The sequence below is a fragment of the Apteryx mantelli genome, chromosome Z (genome assembly GCF_036417845.1).
Source record: "Apteryx mantelli isolate bAptMan1 chromosome Z, bAptMan1.hap1, whole genome shotgun sequence".
Taxonomy (NCBI): Eukaryota; Metazoa; Chordata; class Aves; order Apterygiformes; family Apterygidae; genus Apteryx; species Apteryx mantelli.
The window spans coordinates 70,855,513-70,880,523 of NC_090020.1; the positions used below are offsets into that span (position 1 = coordinate 70,855,513).

At 39.8% G+C, this 25,011-nt stretch overlaps 1 protein-coding gene across 1 annotated transcript; it reads left to right on the forward strand.

Moving 5' to 3' along the window:
- The first annotated feature begins 11,908 nt into the window (after positions 1–11,908).
- CCL28 (C-C motif chemokine ligand 28) lies at positions 11,909–21,101 on the forward strand. The gene is made up of 3 exons (XM_067316696.1): positions 11,909–11,972; positions 16,765–16,891; positions 17,673–21,101. The coding sequence occupies exons 1-3, from the start codon at positions 11,909–11,911 to the stop codon at positions 17,818–17,820; spliced, it is 339 nt and encodes a 112-aa protein (XP_067172797.1). The 3' UTR covers positions 17,821–21,101.
- The last annotated feature ends 3,910 nt before the right edge of the window (positions 21,102–25,011 follow it).

The following is a 25,011-nucleotide window of genomic DNA, read 5'->3' on the forward strand; positions in this document are numbered from 1 at the left end:
ATGGAGAAAGTTGTTTATTCCCAGAAACTGAGGGAGAGAAGGTGGCATTATTTTATTGGCAGAGCAAAATTGATGTCCCCTTATAGGCAAATGCAGTAAACTTCCTGAAAACAGTAACTACTAGTGATAATTTTCTGTTATAACATGATGCTTCTTTTGCAAGGTTTTTTTTACCAAATACGAAGAAGGATTATGAAATTAGCGCTTTTGTCTGAGTACATATTCAGTAAGTCAGTTTTTCTGTATGAGTTTGTTCAGTCCTTAAAGACCACCCAATATTCTTGAAAATGAGAACTGAGAGCTCCAGTTTGCTGGAATTTGCATGATCCATAGTGCAAGCAGGATTGCTGTGTCAATTCCCCAGGTCCTGGAAACTATTCTTCTTGTCATCCTGTCCAACAAATCTTTTACTTCTTTTAAGTCATGAAGAGCTTGAGGCCAAAGACTGCCAAACTACAGTTTATTATTTACACATACGATATGCACCCTGTCCACTAAGGCCTAGAGTAAGACCAGTAGCAAAATTCAGAAACAAAAGTTAAATATAGTTAGGATATAGTTAGGAAGTAGAGAAAATAAAACTTTGGCACACACTATATACATGATTAATGGTCAAGAAACATCTCAACAGTGACAAAAGCTCAATGCTGTTCACTTGGTATTTTAGTCTTCATGAAAACAGTAAGACAAAACCAAAATAGTGACTTCTACCTTCACTGTTGGTATAGTATTTTAAATAAACTTATCTGGCTTTTTAAGTTTAGTAGTCTGTCTAGAAAACACCTATGTTTTCTCATGGTTTTCTGAAGAGTAATACACACTATTTTCTGATACTCCTTATCAGACGCTTCAGTTTCACATGGAGTTTTTGTTTTAAGTGACTACATAATGATTAGGGCTAATGGGAGAATCCTCCAGATAAAATCTGTCATTTCTTGTTAGAAATTGAATATAAAAATATTTCAGATGAAAAGGTATTTCCATCTGAAAGTGCTTCTGTGACTCCTTCATAGGAATTGTAGTATGGGTACTTCAGGCTCCCATCGTTATTGAATGGAATTGTAGATCAGGCTATACTTCCTATCATTTGTCATGATTTCCTGTTATTGGAGAAGGAAACCATCTCTTCAGGGAATATTTTATCCAGCAGATAGTTTGACCTGGAGGAAAATGTGGAAAAGTGAAACAACGGAATGCAGTTCTCATGAGGCACTTCAACATCGCTTCTAGATGGTACATTTTGGTAAAGGGATGATCAGCTTTTTTAAATGAATTGTAAATTTTAATGCAAACAAACATTTATTGTAAAATTAGACATTTTTTTTTCTCAACAGTCCAAAACCATGTACATCTCTTTAAAAGTTTTAACAATTTCAGTTATTATCCTTGTATTTATTATGACTGAAATTTTCAGTGCTAAGTCTTTGCTTCAGTTTACTGTTCTTTGAAAAATTTAATCTGCTAAGGTTATTTTTCTTGTAAAAACTGTTTTCCTTGCACTTTTTAAATAGCTTCAGTGTGCGGAGACTTGAAGTAGGACTACGAAATTTGTTAAAAGATTGCTACTTTTTTTTTCCCCCCATGAGAGTTGACCCAGTTTTTTCCATTTATAAGACTTAGAAGACGCTCTACTTGTATAACCGGTAGTGGAGCTTGTACAGTGCACTGTCAGTCTCTCTTAATGCCAATATAAAACAGTTCATCACTTGATAAATATTTGACATGATAATCACAAAGCAGTTAAAAGCCTCTGATGTTATTCTGTGACATTGTCATGGAGTTGTGGGTTGTACTTGCTGCTGCCCTCTGAACACTCAGTGCAAAGGAGTGCTGGAGCGTTAGTTAAGGAGAGCTGTGATTTCAGCATGTGCTGTGTGGGGTTCCATACTTCTGCAGTTCCTCTGCGTGTTAAAACCTGCTTCTCTTAACAGTAAATCCTGAGTTTCAACTAAGTAGTGTTTTCCTGTGATTTTTTTTGCCACTGAAAGTCACGCTGAATGATCAAATTCTATAAAAGCTCATCTCAGATAGGAAAACCAGTCTGGCTGTGACTAGATTTACAAAAAAAGTATATTCTTCCTGTCTATTTCAAAGGGATAATGTTAGCATGTTTCTTTGTTTCTCTGTTGTCTGCATTTACTGTGCAAGAAATGCAGAATCTCCTTAATCATCAAGAGTGTGAGTGTTCTTCCTGTTTTATAGTGAACAGATGCAAAGGCTTGAAAAAAGATGAGTACAGCTTTTTCTTTTTTGCCATTGGTACGTGTTTCAAACATTCTCCCACTGTGGTCGCAAAGGGTATTTAGTTAAAGATGGAAGATGGCTCAGACAGACTAGGCATATACCGAGCATTTCATCAGAATAGGTTTGAACTGCTTACGCAATAGAGTGTAAATCATCTTCCCTGGAAAAAAGTGATGTAAAATAGAGTGCTGGAAAATAACATACAAAAGACAACAGAGTTGTTGTTCTAATTTTTACTTCATCCAGTTTTTCTACCTCCCTACCTTGCTGAAAGACTGGCCTTTTAATGAGTTTGTTTGCATTGCCACATGGTATACATATACTCTACACTTGCAAGACATAAGAAAGGTTTCCAGAGCACAGGTGAAGATGAATTGCGTGGTTATAAGAACACTGTGTGAAAGCTCTGTTACTGAGTTGCTGGATGACACGTGATACCAACTACTGCAAGGTAATTCAGGGGAAGGAGTGTTTCCGAAAAAGAGTAGTGTTGACTGAAGGTAGAGAACAGGTTATTTCTCTGGTGCTGGTGATATTTCCTCATGTCAGGAAATCATTGCAGTTTCCCTTGTAGGAGTTACTTTATTGATGGAGAGCTTTAGTTTTCGGTTCAGTTTCCAGCTGGTTTGGCATACTGACAAAATTACAGTCTACAGAGGTAACAAACAGATTTTCTTTTTGCAACAAGAAAAACTGCTGCTAAAATTTTCTATGTTTGTACTGTATCTAGGCTTGAAAAAATGTGGTACAATATTCTGTAGTAAAAACATGCTTGAAAACACTCTCCCACCATGTTCACAAAGGGTATTTGTTATTTCTACTTATTTTCCATCTCAAAATAACCCATACTTGCTGACCTTTAGGAATAATTGAAAAGTCTACTCAATAGAAAAGGAGAGGACTTGCAGAGCTACATAAAAGAGAAAATGCTTTACCAAGCTGCTTATTTATTGCCCATTTGGTTGGCCTTTTGTGAGTCATGAGGACTGTAAGGTTTATTTTATTATTCAGAGCACCCAGACCCTCTGGAACAGGTAACTTCTTGTCTTTCAAAATCAAAGTAGTTGAACAGAGGTGTCCTCTGTCATGAATAAAATACATTTGAATGCTATCAAATGTCACATCCCTTTATAATTTATCAAAGCAAAACTTCTTAACTGACATTTGATTTTTTCCTCTCAATTCCTATCTTAATGAGTTACCTGGTGTTAGCATTTAGCACAGCTACTCTTATCTTCAAAGAGCTTTATAAGCATTAGCTAATCTCACCAGGTCCCTAATTAGTAAGGAAACAGGAGGGGGAAAAAAAAAAAGGTTTATTCTCCTCTATGCACAAATGGGGAAGCTTGGCCACATAAGTGTGTTCAAAGATAAGTTCTTGAAAGTTGAAGAAGTAGAGCTGACTGAGGAATGTTAGGATGAAACACAGTTTTTCAAGAAAAAGCCAGCTCTACAGAGGAGCTCGTTTCAAACTGTAATTCCTAGCTCTGACTTTCATGGCTAAATGATCTATCAGTGATTTCCTGCTAGCTGACCTAAAATGATGAAACAGCTTAGTTTTAAAACTACAAAAGGACAGCAGGTTACTGCAAACAATTTCCAATACCAGAAAATAGGCTTTAGAATAGTGATGAAGAACTAAGATATTTAATTCACTTGCCAAAGTAAATCTTCTTCCTGCCCCTGGTTAGTCAGTAAATACAAATGTGCAAGATTGTTGTTCCTTCCAGTATTTTATGTGCTGGAAACCACTGGCGAAAACAGAGATTTTGGAAGGTAGTGCATGTAGTGTCTTCTGGAGAATACAAAACCACCTCTGGCAAGGACACTCAGTACCTAATGAAAAGCTTTCTTGTTTTTCTTGTTTATTTTTTATTAGAACCCCAAAACTGGATCCCTGAGAGAACGGACAGGTCAGAGTGCCCCATCTTTGACTGACAATATACAGTAAGTGGTATCTGAGTGCAGATAAAATGAAACGAAAGGGATTACTTACTTGCCTAACTTTAAGTGGTTAACATAACGTAAACGAGATTTGAGTGCAAATGCGTTCCTGTGTATTTTCCTGGATCAGATTATGCTCTCAGGTACATCTGCACAACCTTAATCAGTTAGCCAAGAGAGGATTTTGATTCACTATGCAAGTTTAACAGAGTAGCCTTTATTGCAGATGAGGAGTATTTGGTGATCACCTTATTTTCAGTGGAATTCAAAAGAAAAAAAGTCCTAATCCAGCAAGCTCTTTGTGGCGTTAGTGAGTGAGAAATGCAGAAGCAGACATATTATTAACAATGTTTTTATTAATAGTTTCTTTTGTTTTGGGTAGTGCAGAAGAGTCTCAGTTACTCATTATGTTAGCTACTGTATAACAATAAGACAGTCTGTCCAAGTAGTCTTACAATCTAAATAATCTGTTTTATATGTTATGTTGTAGGTAACTTTTAACTGTAAAAATATAAATGAAAATAGAGGAGGTGATTCTGGTCTTGCTTAGCTTGAAGTAACAGACTAGTAAACTAGAAAAAATGCTGGCATTTCCCATGCCTCTTGAACTTGTAAAACTCTTGCATCTAGTTTTCCAGAAGGAGAACTGCCAAAAATAGCCCTATGTAATTTTTTTCTTAAATTCTAACAAAAAGAATTCTTAAGTAGATTTTCCAGAGATGGTGACATGTGAAATTCATGATGGTGGAGCACTTGGAGGACCTATACTGACTCATGCATCATTTTACTGTTAAAATTTTAATATGGATGTCTCTTGGTCATGTTGGTAAAGTATTATATTTTTCAAAAGCAGTAGATACACTGCCTGCAACATATGAGTACAAATTACAACATAAGCTCAGCTACCTACAGTGTTTCTTCATAACATATAATTGAGCTTTATACTGAAGTCCTTTTGTGCCCTTCTGGGAAAAGGAAATTAAAAAATCCAAAAGGAATGAGGAAGAACCTGGTTTGGATGAATGCTCCTTACATGGAGAGTTTTCCCATTAGTGCCAAGCTGCTTGGCAGCCCTTGAATCAGGAAGTACATGGATAGAAAATTCACGCAGGTGAACACACCACTCTGTTTCATGTTCTGGACCCCTGCCATGATCAGGGGTCCAGAAAGACCTTTCAGATAGGAAAGATCCTTAATTAGAGCAACCCTCTTATTCCTTAGTAGGCCCAGGATATGAAAATGATAAAAGAAGTCTTAACGCTCTTTTTCTTCTTCCCCAACTTCCATACTTAGGCGGAGCATAAATAAAATGTGAATTCAACTATGCGAATGACTAACCGAGTGTACTACGCAAGTCTGAAGAGTACGTCACAGTGTCAGAGGAAGGGACTGTTATTTGGCAGCTCACATGAGATCATGTGAGGTAGTGTAAAAAGCCTTGGTGCTAACTAAATGATGCAAATATAACGTGGACATGCTGGTTTATAAGACAAAACTTAATTTCCCGGTATAAACAAGGGCTGCCAGAGTTCAAAGGTCAGGGTTAGTAATGACTTCACACACCCCTGTAGCAGGCAGTGAATTTGGGGCAGCAAAGAAGGGGAATCGTATTTGTTCCCTGTAAAATTGGTACAAGCCTGTTGATCTTCATGCTTTGATGTAGTGTGTTGCATATATTCCACACAGCTTTGTGTTAGTATAACCTTGTGCAGCGGTTATATTTGCATTTGTCTCTGCGTAAGTCTTTTGTCACTGTAAACATGTTTTCAGCCGAAACTTAAGACCAGAAGCCAGAACATTTGTCTATTTATGTTGGTAGAAAAGGGCACCAACCTGTTTTGTTTAACTCAATTTTAGTTAGTTTCCATTATTTTCCACTGAACATTTCTTACTTATTATTATCCCCCCACTACAATGTTGGTTTTAAAAAGACAGGGAAATGAATGCAGTGTGTTTGGAAAGCCAACCTCAGGCTCTTTGGACTAAGGAGAAGCAGATTAGAAACATAAGAAGTACCATACTGAACCAGACCACTTATCTGTGTAGTAAGGTATTAGCTCTGTGGGGCATGAACTTTCACTAATTATGTATGTGTGAGTAGACCTTCTCTCCTTCCGCCAATTTGCATTTAGGAATCAAAAAAAACCAGACTCACTTCATCCAAAAAGCCAATTAAGATGTAGGATTAAAAAAAAAAAAGAATTTAGGAGAACCTTCTTTTTGGCGCTCAGCTTTGTCATGAGAAATCTTTTGGGAGGCAGGGTTGGGAAGCGGCTGTGTGGATGACTTATATAAAATTCACATTTTTGACATATTTTGTTTGAGAGAATGACTAAGCTATGTAGCCAAGGAAAAATGTTTTAAATAATAAGAAAGCCTACAGAATTAAAGGTCTTTGCTGTATTAAGAAATACTAATTCCAATATTCTTATTTCCCGCTTGTGTATCTCAGTGGCAGGTTCCTTCCTGAGTAAAGTTGCTAGCCAACCATGGAAAATATCCCCCATTCTTTCTTTTCAGGGCCTTCAGATGAGGGCCTTTTCAGGGCCTCTCAGCACATGTCGCAGCCCTTTAAATGATGACTGATTTTTAAAGAGTGGGGATTGAGAAAGGAAGTTCTGCAGCTCCTAGAGCATGTTCCTTCTCCTTGCTTCTTACAGTGACTTCACGACTTCTTAATGGCTTACTCCCCCCCCCCCGCCTTTTTTTTGACCTGGGAGATTAATAATGTCTTCAGTTTTCCATTTCATTTTCTTTCATTTCATTTCATCAGCACTTATTTCCTCAGTGAATAAAGTCATTTTTCTAAACCTACTTAATAATATGTCAGTTTTTAAATGTCATATTGGCGATATGGAAAGGGTTTTAATTTGGCTAACCCAAATTATGGGAACACCACATTGGCAGCCAAGCTTTCCGGTTCACCAGCATTGATGTATTCTTTGAAAGACCTGAAGAAGATCCTTGAGATGAATCCTGGGGCTCTGCTAGCAGGTGACTTCCCAGAATGATTCAGCAAGTGTAACATAATGCTAATACAGCAGTCTATCAAACGGTATTCCTTGCTTCTTCAGTAAGTGAATTTTGGATGGCCCATTCTCCAGCATGCAGTATTTTCATGTCCATTTTCTCTGCTGTCTCAGTTTCTTGCCTTCATAGAGGCAAGGAATCACAGAAATTTATCAGCCTCCATTTTCCTTTCAATCCTCACTTCCATCGTATTGGGGAGATTTTTACTTCCCTTCTGTTGAATCCCAGTCGGATTCTGATCCCTGTTAATATCTGTGCTGCAGCATCCTGCACTCTTCCTGTGATCTCAAAAGTGCTTTTCTGCAAGGCAGGCAATACAGAAGAATGAACCCTTTTGCTGTGTACTGCTGGCAATGATTTCCTCTGTGCTGTTTCCATTGGTGACAATAGCTAATACTACAGTAAGAGCTAAAATCCAGTGAAGGCCTCTCCAGGTAAAATGTCTGATGCTTAAATAGTGTATGAGGTTGAGTCAGCTGCTTCAGAATAGAATTCAAAATACCCGTGAAGAAAAATGTATGGAAATAGGCAATAGAAAATATTAGGTATTTCTCTGCAACCTTTGCTCTGGAGCGAGTGCTGGCACCTTTGTCTGCTTGGAGTGTAGAGCCTCCTCTTCAGGGCAAAAGCCTGCCTGCTTCCAAAGAACTGAACTTTCATCTTACTGTATAATAGTTTAGCTGTCAGAGTGCCCCCTCTGTGAGTGGGAAATCCATGTTCAGAGCCTAGCGCTAAGTGCCGAGCGGTGGCACAGGCTAGCGTAAGCATTCTCGGCTTCTCCTGGTAAGGCTACGGTACTGCGCAGCAGGGAGTGCGAGAGCCGTGAGTCCAGGGAGGGTGAGCAAAGGAAGAGCTTGCCAGTGTAATCTGTTTGTGGGGATATTCACCTGAAGAGGGGGGAATCTGGCACTCCAGTCCCTCCTCTAGGTTCTTCACTTCTTAGGTGTTGATAAAATGTAATGCTGAATGTAAAATATACCTGCTTGAGTCTCTAGCTAACAGACTGGGGAACTTTCCTGAGAGGTGGGGTGTATTTGTACCCCTCAGTCTCAGGCAGAAGACTGAATTTGGCTGGCTTGCTTCTTAGGAAGTGTCTTAATTATTTAAAATGTTCACAGCTCAAGCTTCTCCCCTGGACTCATTTATGGAAGAAAATACCTACAGATTAATTTCTGGCATGTGGAAGGCTGAATGACAGTTATGCAGTTATTAAAATCTGAGAATTTAAGGGAAGCACAGAGTCAGCCTGTGCAGTCTAAATTAGGGGATATTTGAAGAGATCACAATTTGGAATTTTGGCGCTCACACAAGCAATCGGAGACATTTCTGGAAAGTCCAAAATATAATTTTAAATTATATGCTCTGTCCACTCATGATTTAAGCCATTCTAGGAAAAAATCAGGAGACCCATAAGTTGATTATTATGAGTCTTAACAGAGTAATAGGAAGTACTGAAGTAGCAGTGAAGCTTATTATATCTATCAGTACGTCAGAAGCCTTCTTGCTCAAACTTAAATCTTGCTGGAATCAGCAATGATCCAAAGTTGTTTTAATATGACTTATCCTGATTTGACAAATTGAGTTTGTGGTCTTAGTTTTCTTCAGTAATTAGCACTTCTGTTGGAAGTTCAGGTCCACAGACTGAAAAGCTGTAAAGATTCTGTTTTCTCTTGTGTCCCACAGAATCTTTTGTTTTTGAGTTGAAGTATATTGGCTGAGCAGAAGCCTCTGCTGCTGTTCCCCACTCTGCACCTCTCACTGCAAAGGAGGTTTGTCCAAGGGTAAGGAGGGAGTAAAAGGACGACAGTCTATCCTTGCCTTTTTTTGAGAAGCTGGAGAAAGCCCTGTGACATTATATTACAATACACACTAACACAGAGAAAGTCAGTTATTACCCTCTGCTCAGAACTCACATGCTCAGATTAAAAGAGCAGTTTTAGCCTTTTCAGCAGTCCTACATTCACAAATGGAAGGTAGAACTTAAAAAAGAATGTGCTTTGTTTTTCAGAGCAGAAGAATAATGACTACCTTTTCTATTGCAATACTTTCTGCCTGCAGGTCAGCATTTTCATTTGAGCTTTGAACAGAATCCAAGTCAATATGTCAATAAAACCCTTCACTTTACTTTAGCTATAATTGTAAATAATGCCATTGTCAATTAAGTCAGTGCAATTCTGGGAAAAGAATTTGTGGCTGGCTTGTTCTTTCTTTGTAAGCTGGATGGCTGCCTATACATTAGTGTAGATTCATAGCACAATATTTGCTATTGTTTCTTGGCTTTATTTTCATTTTAAATTTCTCAGTGGCATAAAATAGAGTTGTTTTCACAGTCTACGTTTTCCCCTGTTCTAATAGTTTTAACATTTTAAATTGTTGGCACATTATGAAGAAGAAGATATGTTCCACGTCTGACACAATTCTAATTTCCTTGCTGTACTTTCCCATTGAAGTAAACAAACATTTACTTTCTTTTGGACCCACTGTGAACTCTGGGAGAACATAATCCATAAAACTTGAACTAAAATTGAGTAATGTGACTGAAGAAGTAGTATTTCAGTTTGCAGTAATTTGCTGTCAACAGCAGGGAAATGACCATCTGCAGATATACTTAGTTACCCAGTATGTTTTTGAGAATGTAGTATGTGTGCTTATCTGAGCAACCAACTAGAAACCCTTTGATTTTTTACTGAGGAAACAGTCTTTGCAAATGTGAAAAGCCTTGGTTTCTTTCCCCACCTCATATCAGTGCTATAGTGCTCCATGCTTGTTTTGCTTTTACTGAAATGAGACTTTTGTAGTCTGTGTCAGGTCTTTAAAACTGTACCTGGAGATAGCATGTGAAGCATTTATCAGAACAAACTATTTAGTTACCCTGATGTACGCAAAGCACCTTGTTTTGCAGTGAGTGTCAAGCAGCCCCTGGAATACAAAATCTCATTAATACTGACTGAAGCTGTTTCTCTAACATGGTAGATGTTACTCCTGTAACACCTGTCTCATGTTTCTTTTTTTTAAGTTGTTCCTCTTTGTGTTGTTTTGAAGGACATCTAATGCTGCTAATAGTCTTGTCCTTATCTGGAATCAAATTAATAAAGGTGTTGTAAGCTCTCTTAGCTTTGGCAGTGGTATTTTAGTTTTTATAATACAGATTTTCCACTGTAATTAAATGCTGATAATGAGTCAGCTTGTTGATTTCAACATAAGTGACTTTCCTGAAACTACACTTAAAGCAGCATGCATTACCTTTTCTTACTCCTCTTAACACAACAGACTTTTATTTGAGAGTGTAGTACTCTGCAGGTGTTTCATTCTGTTATCCTAGTAGATAACAGTGTCAAGCAGGAACAAAGAGCTATGAAGTAAAGCTGATAGAAAGTAGGTTTGATTGCATTATATTATTTTATTATTAGATGGAATTGCAAAACTGGTGTTGGACAGTGTAAGTGTAGATTAAAGTCTCTGAGGTTAGCAATTTCTTGTATCTTGAGTTCTGGAAATTTAAGAATGTTATGAACTGCCATAATGAGCCAGAGCAAAGGTGAATTTAGCCGAACAGTCTAGGGACTTCCTGAATTGATTCTTCTGGTTCAGCCTTAGAAAAGGTCTAAGTAGACAGCTTGCAGTGTAATGGCAGTGGTGGAGTGGAGCAAAATACAGCAACTGCTTGCTATCCATGCAGTAATATTTTTCTATGCAAACAGAGACCAGGCAGTAATCTTTTCAAGTTTTGGAAGATGAGAACACATTATATATGTTGAGTGTAGCAGGAAATTTGAGGAGTGTTTTTTCCCCAGAGACATTTTCCCCATTGCCTGCAAGAGTCAGAAAAAGACTTTTTTGATGCCACTCATAGAAGCATTACGGAAATTATTAACCTCCAAATATGCTTTTTTTTTCTTTTTTTTTTGTTCACTGAAAGCCATGGGTTTGTTCACATTGAGATGAAAGATATCACAAGAAACTATTGAAACGGGCTGCAGAAGCAAGAGTCAGGAAAAGAATGGAGGGAGATATGTCAAATGTGGTTTCTCTCCAACTGTATTTCACCAAATACATTCCGGAGTCCTTCATGAATAACGTGGCTGCTGTGATTACCAACAGTTCAAAAAGGGAGTAAGGTGTGCTAAATAACATGGCCCCTGTTTAGGGTCTTTCACAAGCTGAAAACCGATAGGTCAAATGCCACGCTCGCACAAGTGTACTGGCTTCTTGAAATTGTGCCTGTTTACACTACAGTAGGTTTGGCCCGTGATGTTGCCTGTTCTGCTTTCACAGGGGGGCAATATATGATAGCAAAGCTTTTTTCTTCTGCCTTAATCCTGCAAATGTTTGTTTCTGAAGGACTTCTATTGTTAAAGCATCTCATCAGTGAGGAGCACTGGGAGGATCCAGGGGTAAGAACAGGATAGGATTGGTGCAATGAAGTAAAAGGATTGTTTTCACATCTGGCAAAACACATAACCTTGTTTCTATAGCTAAGAATAATAATCTTGCTGAAGCCCATAGGACTACCTGGAGGTATACCTGAGAACGGCTGAAGTGCTGCATAAAACTGAGCCTTCTTGTAGCTGCTGGTAAGGGTGGGGCTTTAAATAACTTTCTTCCACAGTAGCCGGGGAGGTAGGTCATACTTTATTTCCTGTAATTTACAGCCGGTTCTGTTGCAGTATACCTTCAGCACTTAGAGGGAATGGGTGTGACCTTAGTCACTGTTTTTGCTATTCTAACAGTTGCAGTCAGCCAGACATCTGAGAGTAAGTAAAATTGTACTTTATCTATATTTTAATTTCGTAAAGCAAAAAATTCTGCTTAGAATTGAGTCTGTTTAAGCCTTTACAGCTCTGTAAGGGATCAAAAATGATAGCTTTAAGGTCAGTGCTGTAGCCTGGGAAGATTTTAAAAGTGAAAACCTGACTCTATTAAACTACATAGAACAGTTACCATTTGTTTCGATGGAATTAGAGTTTCACCTTAGCATTTCCTTCGCGTTTCCATATCAGATCAGGAGACTTGGTGTTTCTCTAAAGTGGTTTAAACAAGGAAATGCCGGGTTATTTGTCATAGCAAATATTATGAAGAACATGGTAGCTGAGACATTGTAACTGCCAAAGGCATAAGACCTTTAAAGCAGTGATTTCTCGAGGGAATCCATAGATAAAATTTCACTGTCTAAAGGGATGTCTTGTTCAGCTACAATTTCCTCCTTTCCAAGCTTCTTGGGAGGGAATATGTTTAGAAGAGCCCTTGATCTTTTTCCTTTAAAATCAGATTGCTCTGGATGGCAAAGATTTCAAACAACTTTTTTTTATGATACACTTCATGTAATTGGTTTCTTATATGCAGAAAAGAGGCTTTGCTTTCAGCTTTGCCCAGCATTCAATGTAGTACGTCTTGAGGATTCTAGAGATCTAATAAAATAACATTGCTTTTTGTCTTCTTGCATTTTAATTGAAACATTTCAAAACAGAGTTGAATAGCCAGTCCTTTGCTTGAATTCTTAGTTTTTCTTTGTAATTTTCTATTATAAGATAAGCTATGTTCTCAGTGAAGGTAATGAAGTCCTTCCCAAATTCAGGAGAGCTGCAGCCTTTGAGATGCTCTTTTCTCAAGTCATTAAGAGGAGAAACTGCTCAGTTCCCTATGGATTTAGACAACACATGGACAAATCTGCCTTAAAACTTTATCCAGTTAAAATAGCCACTGCACCTGGTGGCCTGAGGAGGCTCTGCAAGTTCTTTTCTATTAGATTTACTATCTGGCCAGTCAGCAAGGTCTTGTATGATAGGAATGGCATGTGCACACACAGGTCAAAGTAAAGGTTTTCTTAGACTATGTTCTTTTATATTGAACTCTCTGGCACAGAGGAAGTACCTTCGTCATCTCATTTTCCTCATAAAATGTTGCTCCACATTTAACAATAAGCCTCAGTAAAAATGGGCAGAATTGCATAAGGTTGTGTGGGTACAGGCACACCCCAGTCTGATTCGAACTAGCAAATGGATTAGGCTTCTTAGGCTGGCCATTGTGCATCCATTTCAGTGTCACAGTACAAACATGCAAATAAAACTTAGCCTGGTAAATTCTGTACAAATTCAGAAAGGTTTTCTTTCCTTGTAGTTGTTGGAACAAAAATCAGGAAAGCCCTCTGGTGGCCAAAATTACACCCATGGCATGGTCATGAGCACGGCCTTGCCAGACATGACCAGAAAAATGACCAAGATCAAAATTTTTTTGTATAGATGTGGAGTGGAATATTTTTTATTCTTAAAATAATAAAAAAGGAATTTTTACAATTTTGTTTTTAAAAACCTTGATATTCTTCTATCATCACACTGTTGTCAGCACTGGGGCTTTACAGCATTCTAGGCGTTCTACCTGCAGTAAAATTGGCAGCATTGAATGAAAGACTGTGTAGCAGATTAGACAAGAGAATTTATTCTTATTTTACAGGTGGTAGATTTGAATTTAATTTTGGGAACGCAGAGGTTCTCTTCTGAAAGCTCCACCATGTGTTTCCTCTTGAAGATATGAAGAGATAAATTTGATATTAAAAAAAAAAGTATTAAATGTTACAGGGTTTGAATAACAAGTAAATAAGGAAGTCTGTGCCTTCCCTGAAGCAGTTAGCTAGAGTTATTACAATCAAGTTATTCCACTAATGCTGCTCTGGTTGGAGTGAGGGTTGCCTGTGCAATGCGGGAGGTGGGTTCCCTCTTAAACCAAGTTGCTTCACAGAAAAAAGACGTGTGTTCACACATTTTCTTTTCACACGGTAATGTGTGAGGTACTACATGGCTTGTTTTTGCTAGGAATGGCAGAAATTTCACCTTCCAATAAAGCACTAGAGACTAGTGTTTGGCCTACCAGTGTATGGCCATGCTGGAGCTGTGCTGCCCAGGCCACCATTACCATGATTGCTTTCTAATCCCCCGACTGGGGTAGAAGCAGGAAGTAATAAGCAAAGCCAGGGAATGTGCTGGGACTCGCTCTAGGAGAGCAGTGTCCTCTCTTCTGGGGAGGACACTGCCAGGGCTCTGGGGAAACACAGCAATCCCTTGACACACTGCCCGTAGTTCTTACTATTCAGGGGGAAAAAAAAAAACACTTTGAAAACTGACTCCTATTTAAGAAAGTACAAGTTATCACAAGCCTCTCTGTCAATACAAGGTTTGCAGACGACATTTTCATGGTATCTGACAGAAGAACCCTGATACTGTGTATTCATTTGTGAATCAAAGATAATTAATTTCTCTTTGCCATATTGCAACTGCACTTTCATGCACAGAACAAAAAAATTTAAATAAAAGTGATACTTTTTCTTGTGAAAAAAGTGAAGTGAGTGCAGATTAGAATTCCACAAGGCAAACATCCATACAACCCTATGAAAACAAGACAGCCTCCCTAAACACACACCACTGCTTAAAAGTCACTAGCAGGTTCTCAATCTCTGTAAGAAATGCTTTTGTCCCTGTAGCAGATAAGCACTGTTTCATTCACATTCTACTGCAAAAATTCAGCTGTATAAATTAGATACAAGTAGTTTAATGCTGCAGTTCAAAGATTGACTGAGCATCAGATAATTACATTCAGTCTAAAATTGCTACTTATGCAGGGGAATCTGTCACATGAGCGGCTAATGAGATATTCATAAGCCCACCTAGGGGCATCAAGAATTTTGCTTTATATTCCTTATATGAGTTTGTGTGTATTTTTCCTTATACAGCTATAAAACTGCGTCAGAATTTATTTCTTCATTTTCAGTTATAAGGTGTGCGAAGGACAGTGCAATATAGATGGTGCAGATCTGGGGAACCGAGCACGTGGTGTTTCTAAGTACAGAAAGCAGGTAAAGGCAAGAGATTATAGCCAGACAGTGGAGCAAATAAGTGAGAAAGTTTAGGATACAGCTGCCTCACTATAAGACCTTCTGTAATATCCAGCTATTCCACGGGAGTCTGGCAGTGCTGGCCTTGCCACGTTTTGCCAAATAAGCACGGGACTAGACTTCTCCAAAAAGCACAGCTGCTAACCTCACATAGAGTTCAAGATATAATTCCTCTTCCTTGAGCTTTTATCCTGCGTAATCCTTCTGCCAGAAGCTGACTGGCAGCAGCAAAAGTTCATATTTTAGCGTCACTAATACCGTCTTGAGCCCTCAGAAAAAAATTACTTGCTGATGCTCAGTGAGCTAAACTCCCATTTGCAAACATGAATTAATTGGCTTCACCAACAGTATGCTACTGAAGACAGAAGAGGAAAGGACAACAGGGAAATAATCCAGGTAACAAAAAATAATTAATCCTTCTGCAACATACAACTATTTATAGTCCTTCTCTCTGGCTTGATGAAGAGGCAGCTGCTCGGTTAATGGGTTTCTTTCAGCCTCTTTTGTTTGTGATCATGAAGTCCCAGGGATCTATCGTCTATCCCACCGGGTATGAAGGCCTCCTGCAAGCTGTAGCTGATAATGTGACTGGCCTTCAGCAACTCCTGCTACATTGCTAGCTGCTACAGCAAACTGCTGTGGCTTTGCTGACGTCTTCCGTTTTTCCAGTCCTCGGCAAGACTCCTTGTAGCAAACAGAGCACACAGGCTTCTTGCTTACAAGAAGCTTTTTAAAGAGGCTTCCTCATCTTCCTGTTTACAGGCACCTTTCTTTCAGCAGTTTTTTCCCGCTTCTTTTTTTCTTGTGCTATGACTCTTGCACTCCAAGACTACCTAAGGAATAGACTGATTTGCAGGCCAGGAAAATAATTTTATTCAAAACACAGAGAAAGGAAACTCCCTCCCACTGCTCCCATTCATTGATGGGGACATAGGAGGCCTTGCTGTGCTCTTTTTGAAGCAAGGGTTTGAACCTGAGACCCTCACACCCTCGATAAATCACTCAGCCACCTAGCTTTGGTTGTCCTTGAGCTGATGGAGGGAATCCCTTTTAGAAGGTATAGTTTTGTACTAGTGCGGAAGAAAAGCAAAAAACAAAATCTTAATATTTGTCACCAAAAATTCCTGAGTTTTGATGTGCTTTTTAAGCTTCAGTGACTTTTCTATCAAGGTGGTATTAGCAAGCAGGTAAAGATCTGCAGGAGATCGTTCCCTAGCAGAGACACATTCAGTCCTGAACCTCCAAGTTCTTGGGAGAAGGGAAGAGAAGGGAAAGGGGAAGGGGAAAGTGCAAAACCCAGCAACAGCATTAATGATTTCAAAAACAAAAGATAAGGGGCTGATTCAACCTTGCAAGGCAGTGGTTTTAAATTACACTCCTAAAACTTCCTGCTTCATTAATGTTGGTGATCTTCTTTCACAAATAAAATACTTAAAGCTTCTTTTTTTTTACTCTACCAAGCCTTTACAGATGTGTGCATAAGAAGAGGTGGGGAAGCTGTTCTTTAAATAACAAAAACACACATCTCTCTGATGGGAGAAGTCAAAAGGATGCTATCTCATCTAATAAGATATAAAGATGAACTAACCCTTGACAGGTCAAGCTGTGGCTTGTCCGCTTCATATCTATGTTATTTCTAATTTTGTTATTACTCTTTTCAGCTTTGTTTCCTGGGGCCTTTAGCTGTTGCACGAAAATTTCAGATGAAATTCCCAAAGGAATTCTTCGAAGAGTGGAGAGATTTGACATCCAGAAAGCTGATGGCCTGTGTCACTTAGAAGCTGTTATGTAAGAGATGTTTTGGGTGATTCTCTGTGAAAGGGGTACCCTCAAATTAAAAACTGTTAGGTCCCATTTAAACAAGTAAAATCTTAGTATGCTAACATAAATTCAATGAAAAATAAGGTCCTGTGTAATTTAAAAACTGCCCTTTCATGTGTTATTTAGACTTCTGATTGTTAAAACTGAATTTTCAATATTAATATTGATTATTATTATTCAGCCTGCACTAACTTTGAAACTCACTTTTCTTTCAGAACTGAAGAAGGACTTACGCACCTTAAGGCTTCTCTTTTTTTTCCCAACTGTTGGTCCAGTCTCCCTACAAACCTTGCCTAAATTCATTATATCAGCTTCACTTTCATACATAGACTATTTCTAATTAATGTATTTTTTGGGGGTGGTAGAATATCACACTGTTTGGGTTAAACTGATATATTTTAAACAAATCCTAGTAGGTACCTTTTATTCTTAGATGTTTATATGATGATGATGATAAAATGCTCTACTTATGTATTGCCAGTACGAATGTAATGTTTTACACTGTGATTGTCTTCAGACTCAGTGAAGAAGAAAAGCTTTTTTTCTGGTTTTGGAAAATGATGTAATCTTGAAAACCTTAGATCCTAACTTTTACAATATCTGAAACAGGGCAGAAGCTAATAGCCACTATATAGCCAAGTATAACTTTGTGGCCTACGTATGTGAGTGATATGTATGATAATTTTAAAAAGGATTTTTTTATATATTTTTTTTCTTTGAAACTAACAATTATTTCTCCTTCTGGCAGTCTCTACATAGAAGGCAGAAAGTTCTGTGTAAGCCCACGGATTAGAAGAGTTAAGAAATGGATGAAGAAGAAGATGTTCAAGATTCACAGAAAAAATGGTAGAAGACAAAGAACCAAAATTAAAAAAAAAAGAGAGAAGAAGCAGTGACATAGGGAAGCAAGCCCCATGATGCGGACACCTGTGGACTACGGCACTGTGTACAAAGATAGCAGAATTCGTCACTGATGGGTGAATGACCTTTCAAATATCCAGTGTCTAAGGGAAAGCAGTATTAGAAAACATCACCTGAACACAAGAATCTTGCTGGTCACAATACCAGCAAAATCACAAGGTCTTTTTGACAATGTTTTGTAGTAAGTGCTCTGATGTATCTCTTAGATCTACAACAGACTTAAATTCTCCTTTCCCCTACCTGGCTTTCATGGCTACCTCCCCTGTAATTTCTGCTTTAACATCCCATTAGGCAGTTGCTTCTCCTTGTTTCATTTTTCCCAGTCCCATCCTTTGTCCCTTTCTCTCCTGTTCTTCTCTGTTTGCAATCATGTTTCTGCAACACCTTTGTACTTCTGTCTATTTTGTTTTCTCCCAGTCATGAACTTGGATTTTTTTCTGACATAACTTTACAGATACCTGGTCACTAGTTCAGTTCAAGTTGGCAAAAAGCAAGATATCTTTTTCCTATTCCAAATTCTTTGCTTTCGGCTGTTATTGTCACCGGAAATTTCATTTCACTGTTCATCAGACTCAAAGTGTGGCATCCAAAACTATGCAACGAAATCATCTCCATTGCTTTTGCTCATTTCTTTTCCCCTTCAAATCCTTTGACTGCATTCTTCACACCCTCTTTGCCAAATTTCTTGTAATTACCATCAAGGGTTGCCCATCAGGGCCTTTCTTTGGGGACTGCTAATGATGCCAGTCTGGCTACCCACTCCGTAGCCTTTCTCCCACTGCACTTCACTGTCTTCCACTGTGTGGCAGTCTCCAGTTCCCTCCCTCCTTCCTTGAAATGCTTCAGACAAATTTAATATTCCCACAAAGCCATCTCAGTCAAATAAACTTTTCCCCCAGAGAAGCACACATGGAAAGTAACAAATAACAGAAAAGAGAGATCTTAAAAAAAGTTAAGTGCCATAGAATGCATACACAAAATATTTTCCTGGTGAGCCAAAAATACTTAACATAGGAGTATAATTCTCATCTTCCTCCTCTTCCCCTGCTAATTACTGTTCGCTGTTCTCATTCATTGCATTTGATTTAAATTAGCTCCTCAGAGTTGTCTCTTGTGTTTGTTTTGTAATTTTTAAGTCTTAACTATATACTGGAAAAATAAGAAAATACACAGCAGGTGATAGTAGATAGTAGCTGCTAATAGGTTCCCAAACTAAAATAAAGGTGAACGCCTGTAGATCACTAGAGGATAGGTATGCTCCCACAGATACACATCTGATGAAAGAAGCTTCCTTCCAAAACAGATAAGAGATGTAAATATCACTTCTGATGAGTCAACAGTATCCTAACAGGGATGAGGCAACTTATCTAACTGTTCTTCCAGTTTCTACAGAATATCATACATACATTTGCATAGCTCCATCCTCTGCCTGCTAAAATGGCATGTAGAAACTGCTCTGCCAGGAGCAGAAGTCAAGATTATTCTCTTTGATTGTGAACATGTGCAGAAGCACATGAATGCCTGTTACACCACGCTGGGGAAGCAGAGGAGGTGCAGCTGACTGATGCAAACTGAAGTTTGTTGCATACATTTTCCATCATTTCATTGCATTCTGATACTACACTTCTTAGATACCACAGTGATACACTGAATGCCTGTTAGAAAGAATCCAATCCTAAGGGGCCCAGGTCAGCAGAACAGCAAGACCGCTAAGTTGCTCAAATGTATTACGCTGTATTTGTCACTATCTTACTGGTTCTGGCAGTTCTATTTCTTTTGTTCCTCATGCTCTGCTACTGATTCCAAATTTTAACTTTGCACTTCCCTCTTGAGGCAGATATCTTCAGGTGGATTTATGATGACATTTCAGTGCCTCATAGCTTTCCCATCAATCCAACCACTGGCCTTTTCCAGCAAAGTATTGAGTGTACCCTCATTTCCATACCTGTTCTATCAGAGATATGCATCATATCACAGTATTAGAGCTCTAGGTCTAACTTTCCAGGCTGGCGTTGGTATGTCTGAGGCCCCTGTGAGGCATTTGACTTTCCCTTAGAGAATTGTTAAGCATCCCCATATGGTAAAGGCAAATCAAGAAAGTTTGGGAGACTGAAGAAAGAAGGGTGCAAAGTCAAGCTGACAGAAAAAAAGTAGCATAAATAAGGGTAAGAAGTGAAATTGTGGTTCCAGATGAGACAACAACAGCAGCTGCAATCAAGGGTGAGAACTCCTGGGATGCTCAGTCTGTTACAAAAAGCGATGTCTCTGTAATTTTAAGTATGGGCTGCTGGGAAGCTACATAAAGTTCTGGCTTGCAGACCTGTACTCTGCCAGTTGAAAGAAGGCACACAGCTCACTCATTTATTTCTCTAGTTTGGAAAGCAGTATCTGCTTCCTAGTGGTCACCAATTTTTATATTGTGTGTTGTCTTCCCTCCCTCCCCTGCCAAATCCAAGGTTCCCAGGTGCTCAACTTACTATTTCATATCTGCTCCTGGCAGAGCTTACTATTTCATATTTGAAATTATAACACTGCTGCAATTCTTCCTCCTATGCATACTGTATAAAGGAAGCAAACTGTAATCTAAATGCATTTTTATAGTTTTCTAATAACTGGAATTGCTACAAGACATGAGCATTGTCAGTGTCACTAATGTGATAAGACTCAGCCAGATAAAATACTTGCATTTCTTGGGCCAAATTTAGAAGACAGGCTTTGATAATTTCATTTACATCTTCAGGTTCTTCAGAGCATGTCTTATCTCATAATAGGTTCTCCTGGGTTCAGTAGATTAAACTGAGATTATTAGAAGATAGAAGTCATCTCCCACCTGCCAAGTGTGTTTCTAATTTGGATTCATGTGCATTTTGGGGGGAATGGAATTGGGAATAACTTCTGTTAGTCATCTAATAAACTTTCTTCCCCAGTGTTGGTTTTTGAAGCATCAAAACAGCCCTTAAAGATCTAACGCCTGGTACAGTTTCATTTATTCCTGAACACTGACATACAAAAACATAAAAGAAAACCATTCCAGTGTAGTGAATTATAAATATTAGTGTGATCTCTTTGACTGCAATACTGTGTGTGAGATTTTCAGTCAATTCTTAAAGTAAGTCTATACTCATGTGGTTCTCAGTAAAAAACAAACTTTATTTGACTTAAGTGACCTCACACTCTTTGTACCCGAACATTATTTTTGACCTTTGCTGTTTGTGTACTTGGCAAAAAAATAAAATCAATTTTTTTTTTCAGTAAAGTCATCTCAACATCTTGTTTTGCAGAAGAGGTTATTATAGCACATGACTTTCTTTTCCCTGCAGATGCTGGCTAAAGCTATCCTTTCAAAGGGTTTAGATGCCTAAAGATGCAGTTGGCTGCTTCTGAAAACCCCAGTGAGTACTCTAGTGACTTAGAAGTCTAGTTCCTACTGAATTCAACTGAGGTTTAGAATTCATTTAGTTAGGCCTATAATTAATATAATTTTCTTGAAAATTCCAATAGATTCACTCTTAAACAGCTTTAAGAATCTGTCCCTTTTTACTATTTATTTTAAGAGCTATTACCATAACTTAATATGACAGAGTGTCTATATCTTTCGGAAGCTTAGGAAAAATGTCACAGATAGATACAATTGCTTGGGAATTACTAAACAAAAGCAAAGAATCTGTTGCATCTGTTGAGACAAATTCATCCTAAATTTGATACAGTGACTTAAAGCTGGAACTAAAGGAGAGTCATAGGGCAGCAAACATAGTAGCATTTTTCTTTCAAAACACTACTGGATTAGGAGCTCCCACCCACTTTTACAGAAGAGAGAAATGGTGAGAGAGACCTAAATTTCAAACTCCTCCATGAGATTCTGTAATCTCCTGTGCTTGTGGAACTAACAGTTATATCAAAGATATACTGAAGAAAAAGCTGATCCCATTAGACTTTCTCATTCCCAATAAAAAGGATAGCTATTTGAAAACAACTGTACCCATAGGTTTATTCACTTATATTATTCTCAGTGAAAGGAAAAGTAGAATAGAAGACTCATAAAGCTTAAGAAAAAGAATGAATGATGGTGTCAACAGCAATTATAAAATAAATTTTCCTGGTTAATAAGAAGTAGTAGTAAATCTTAGACTATAAAGAATTAGTCAGTCATGGAACTATTCTGTAAGAAGAAAACACCTGAACTTGATGCAAGTTTAAATTAGCATCTGGATCCAGATATATACTAAGAGATAAATACACTGTTTTAGATTAGATACCTAGGCCCTGAATTTCACTTCAGATAATTATTAAATTACTATGACTGTAGTGTGTCCTTAACCTCAGTTTTATTATTCTAGGATATAAATTAAATTCCAGGAACTGTCTGTCATATTTTATTTTTTAGCTATCCTTCATCATATGCAAGGTGTAATCTTTAAATGTGCTTTGAAACAGGCACAATAGGAGAACATTGTTATAATTCTATTGGCTGTAGGTGGTTAATTTGGTTTTTTTTTTTGCAAATATGTTACTTTAAACTGATAGCAATGATATCATGCATGTCTATCATCTTCTACATTCATATCATATTCTACAACATAGAAAGTTAATGTGAAAAACTATGGAAAGTCATTCATAATCTTATACCATGGAAAAAAAGCATAAATGCTACAGACCCTCTCCTCAACCTAATGCTAGTCATTTTGGCACCGTTTCTTGATCAGATCTGTGAAGATGTAACAAAAATTAGAAGAAAAAGCTTTACAAGTGCTATTTACATCTGCATATCTTGTTGAAGAAACACCTCAAAACTGCAAAAGAAAATTCAGCTTTTACTGTTTTGAAAGCACACATGACATTTATCAGAAAAAACATGCAACTACAGGCTTACAGCGGAGCACACTTCAGCTGTCCGGGAGCAGCAAGGGCAGGCTGCTCCGCAGGGGACGCCGAGCCAGGAGCCGGACGTCACGGCGAGGCCGCCAGGGCAGCGACCTTGCCCACAAGGGCACAGTCCCACGGTGCCCAAACGAAAAAAGCAGAGTGGGCCTGGGGGCAGCAAGCAGGGCCAGCCAAGAGCCCGGACCTCCAGCCCAGTCCGTAGCGACGAGGCAGCAGTGCAGCCAGGCCGGCGGGTCAGGATCAGCGAGGGACACGGCCGAGCACGGGCCTGAGCTTGAACGCAGCTGCCGGGTTAGGGGGAAGAGGCCACCGAGGAGGCCCCTCATAGCCTTTTCACACACAGCTTTTCTCACTGCGGTTTGATCCAAGGTTACGGGACGGCGCTGTGGCAGAGCTGGCCTCGCACACAGGCAGCTAAACCCGGGGAGGGGGAAGGGGCGCTCAGGGCCCTGACAAGCTCCCTCAAAGTCAGCGAGATGGTCTTCCTGAACGTCTGTCTTCTCTGAGGGCAGAACAGGCAACGTACCCCAGGGTGAGGAAGCATCGTGCCACTGAGGTACCTAATGAGAGGCTGACATTAGGAACCTGTTTTGAAGTCTAAAACAAGGCAACAGTTTGTTTTGTTTTGTGGGTGGAGGGAAAAGAAGGAGGAATTGCGGTTTTATATACCCAGGGCAGAAAAAGTCAAGCCTTCCTAACAAGAAGTCTGTGTGGTCTGTAGGCATGGAAGATATGGTGTGTCTATATGACATAACACTGTCATGGCCTGCAGAATTTGTATTCTGTCAAAAAAAAAAAATCCTAATTACAGATCAAATTTGGCTTGTACACAGACTGACATAAGCTTATCAGCGGAGAGCAGAGTAACAGGAAAACTTAAAAACAAAATGTCTCTTCCCAATTTCTCAGTAGTATTTCTCAGTTCTTGCACTAGGAAGAGTTGTACTACAAATCTGTAATCTTACATGATGACAGCAAAATGGTTACCAATTTAATAGAGATCGAAGAAACAAGATAGGAGTTAAGACTTTCAGTGAGAGTTTTCCCCTTCCTTTTGCATTCTCTTTACCTGATCATAAGTTGGTGCAATTAACCTGGTTGTTCTGCCCTGATACTATGTGTTGTCCTCTGCTGGCTGCAGCAAACCAGCGTCATGGAACCTGACACCCTGTTATTTCTTTGGCTTGGTGTTTTGCAACCAAATGATCCAGGCTTTAAAATATATATGTGATTTTTATCTAGCAATTTCCCTTTGCAACCAATGTTTATACTTTCTGTACTGGCAGGGAAGAATCCTGTAGGGACACTCTGGAGCCTACACAGTAATAGATCAGCTGGATATAAATCATCATAAGGCCTAAAGGCTACAGAGATTGGTATTTGAAATCCATAATTGTGAATTTGTCAAATAATGATAACGTTGTGAGATACAGCTTGACAGACTATGGATTTAACAAGCTGGGAAGAGACTGTTACAGTAGGATCCTGGGCAAACAGTACAGAGCATTGAAACCGTGAAGCGGTTTCACCGAGAAAGTCTGCGTGCATGCCTCGAGCCCCTCTTCTCCATCAGCGAGGTGGCGAAGGGCGGCTCAGTTTTACAGGTCCAGAGTGCCATAGGCCCAGCGCTTGGGATCGCGCCTCCCGGAGCCGGCTTCCTGCTAAAGGCAGGAGGGGGACAGGTGTGCCATGGGGGTAGCAGGGGCGCGAGGAGGGAAGCGGGGGCTCGGAGGGCCCCCGCTGAGTCGGGAGCAGCCATCCAGGTTGGCAGAGGGGCTGCACGCAGCTCCACCGGCGGCAGCGAAGGAGCGGCCCTCGCGCGTGTCCCGAGCCGCTCCAGTGGGGTCACCCTGCTTCGGCCACCGCAGCAGCCGGTTCCCCCACAGAAACGGCCCCCTCCCCCCCCCTTCGGCCGCCGGTGCGCGGCCGGCGGCAGCGCGGGGCCGACGCGATGCTCGGGCCTCCCGTTGCCGGGCAACCGCCTCCTCGCCTCGCCGGGGACCGGCAGCCTTCCTACTCTCACCCGCAGTCGGCAGCGCGCTCTCATTGGCTGCCGCCGCGCTGCGCTCAGCTCCCATTGAGCGCTCTGCGCCTTTGCCGCGTCCTCATTGGCGCGCTGCCCTCTGGCCACGTCGCGTCACTTTCTCACACCATTCCCCCCGCCTTCTTCGGCCGCCGCGAGCCGGCCGGTGGGCGGGACCCGGGCGGGGGCATCTGTGATTGGCCGGGGGAGCTGCCGCTCACGGCCCCAGCCGGCGCTCGGGCGGCGGGGCTGTTTAAAGGCG

Excerpts from the sequence above, each read along its gene's own strand:
- CCL28 (XM_067316696.1), top strand. The coding sequence starts at position 11,909 with ATGGGTGTGACCTTAGTCACTGTTTTTGCTATTCTAACAGTTGCAGTC. Across the intron at positions 11,973-16,764 it reads AGTCAGCCAGACATCTGAGA|CTTTGTTTCCTGGGGCCTTT; the intron begins GTAAGTAAAATT and ends TACTCTTTTCAG. Across the intron at positions 16,892-17,672 it reads TGTCACTTAGAAGCTGTTAT|TCTCTACATAGAAGGCAGAA; the intron begins GTAAGAGATGTT and ends TCCTTCTGGCAG.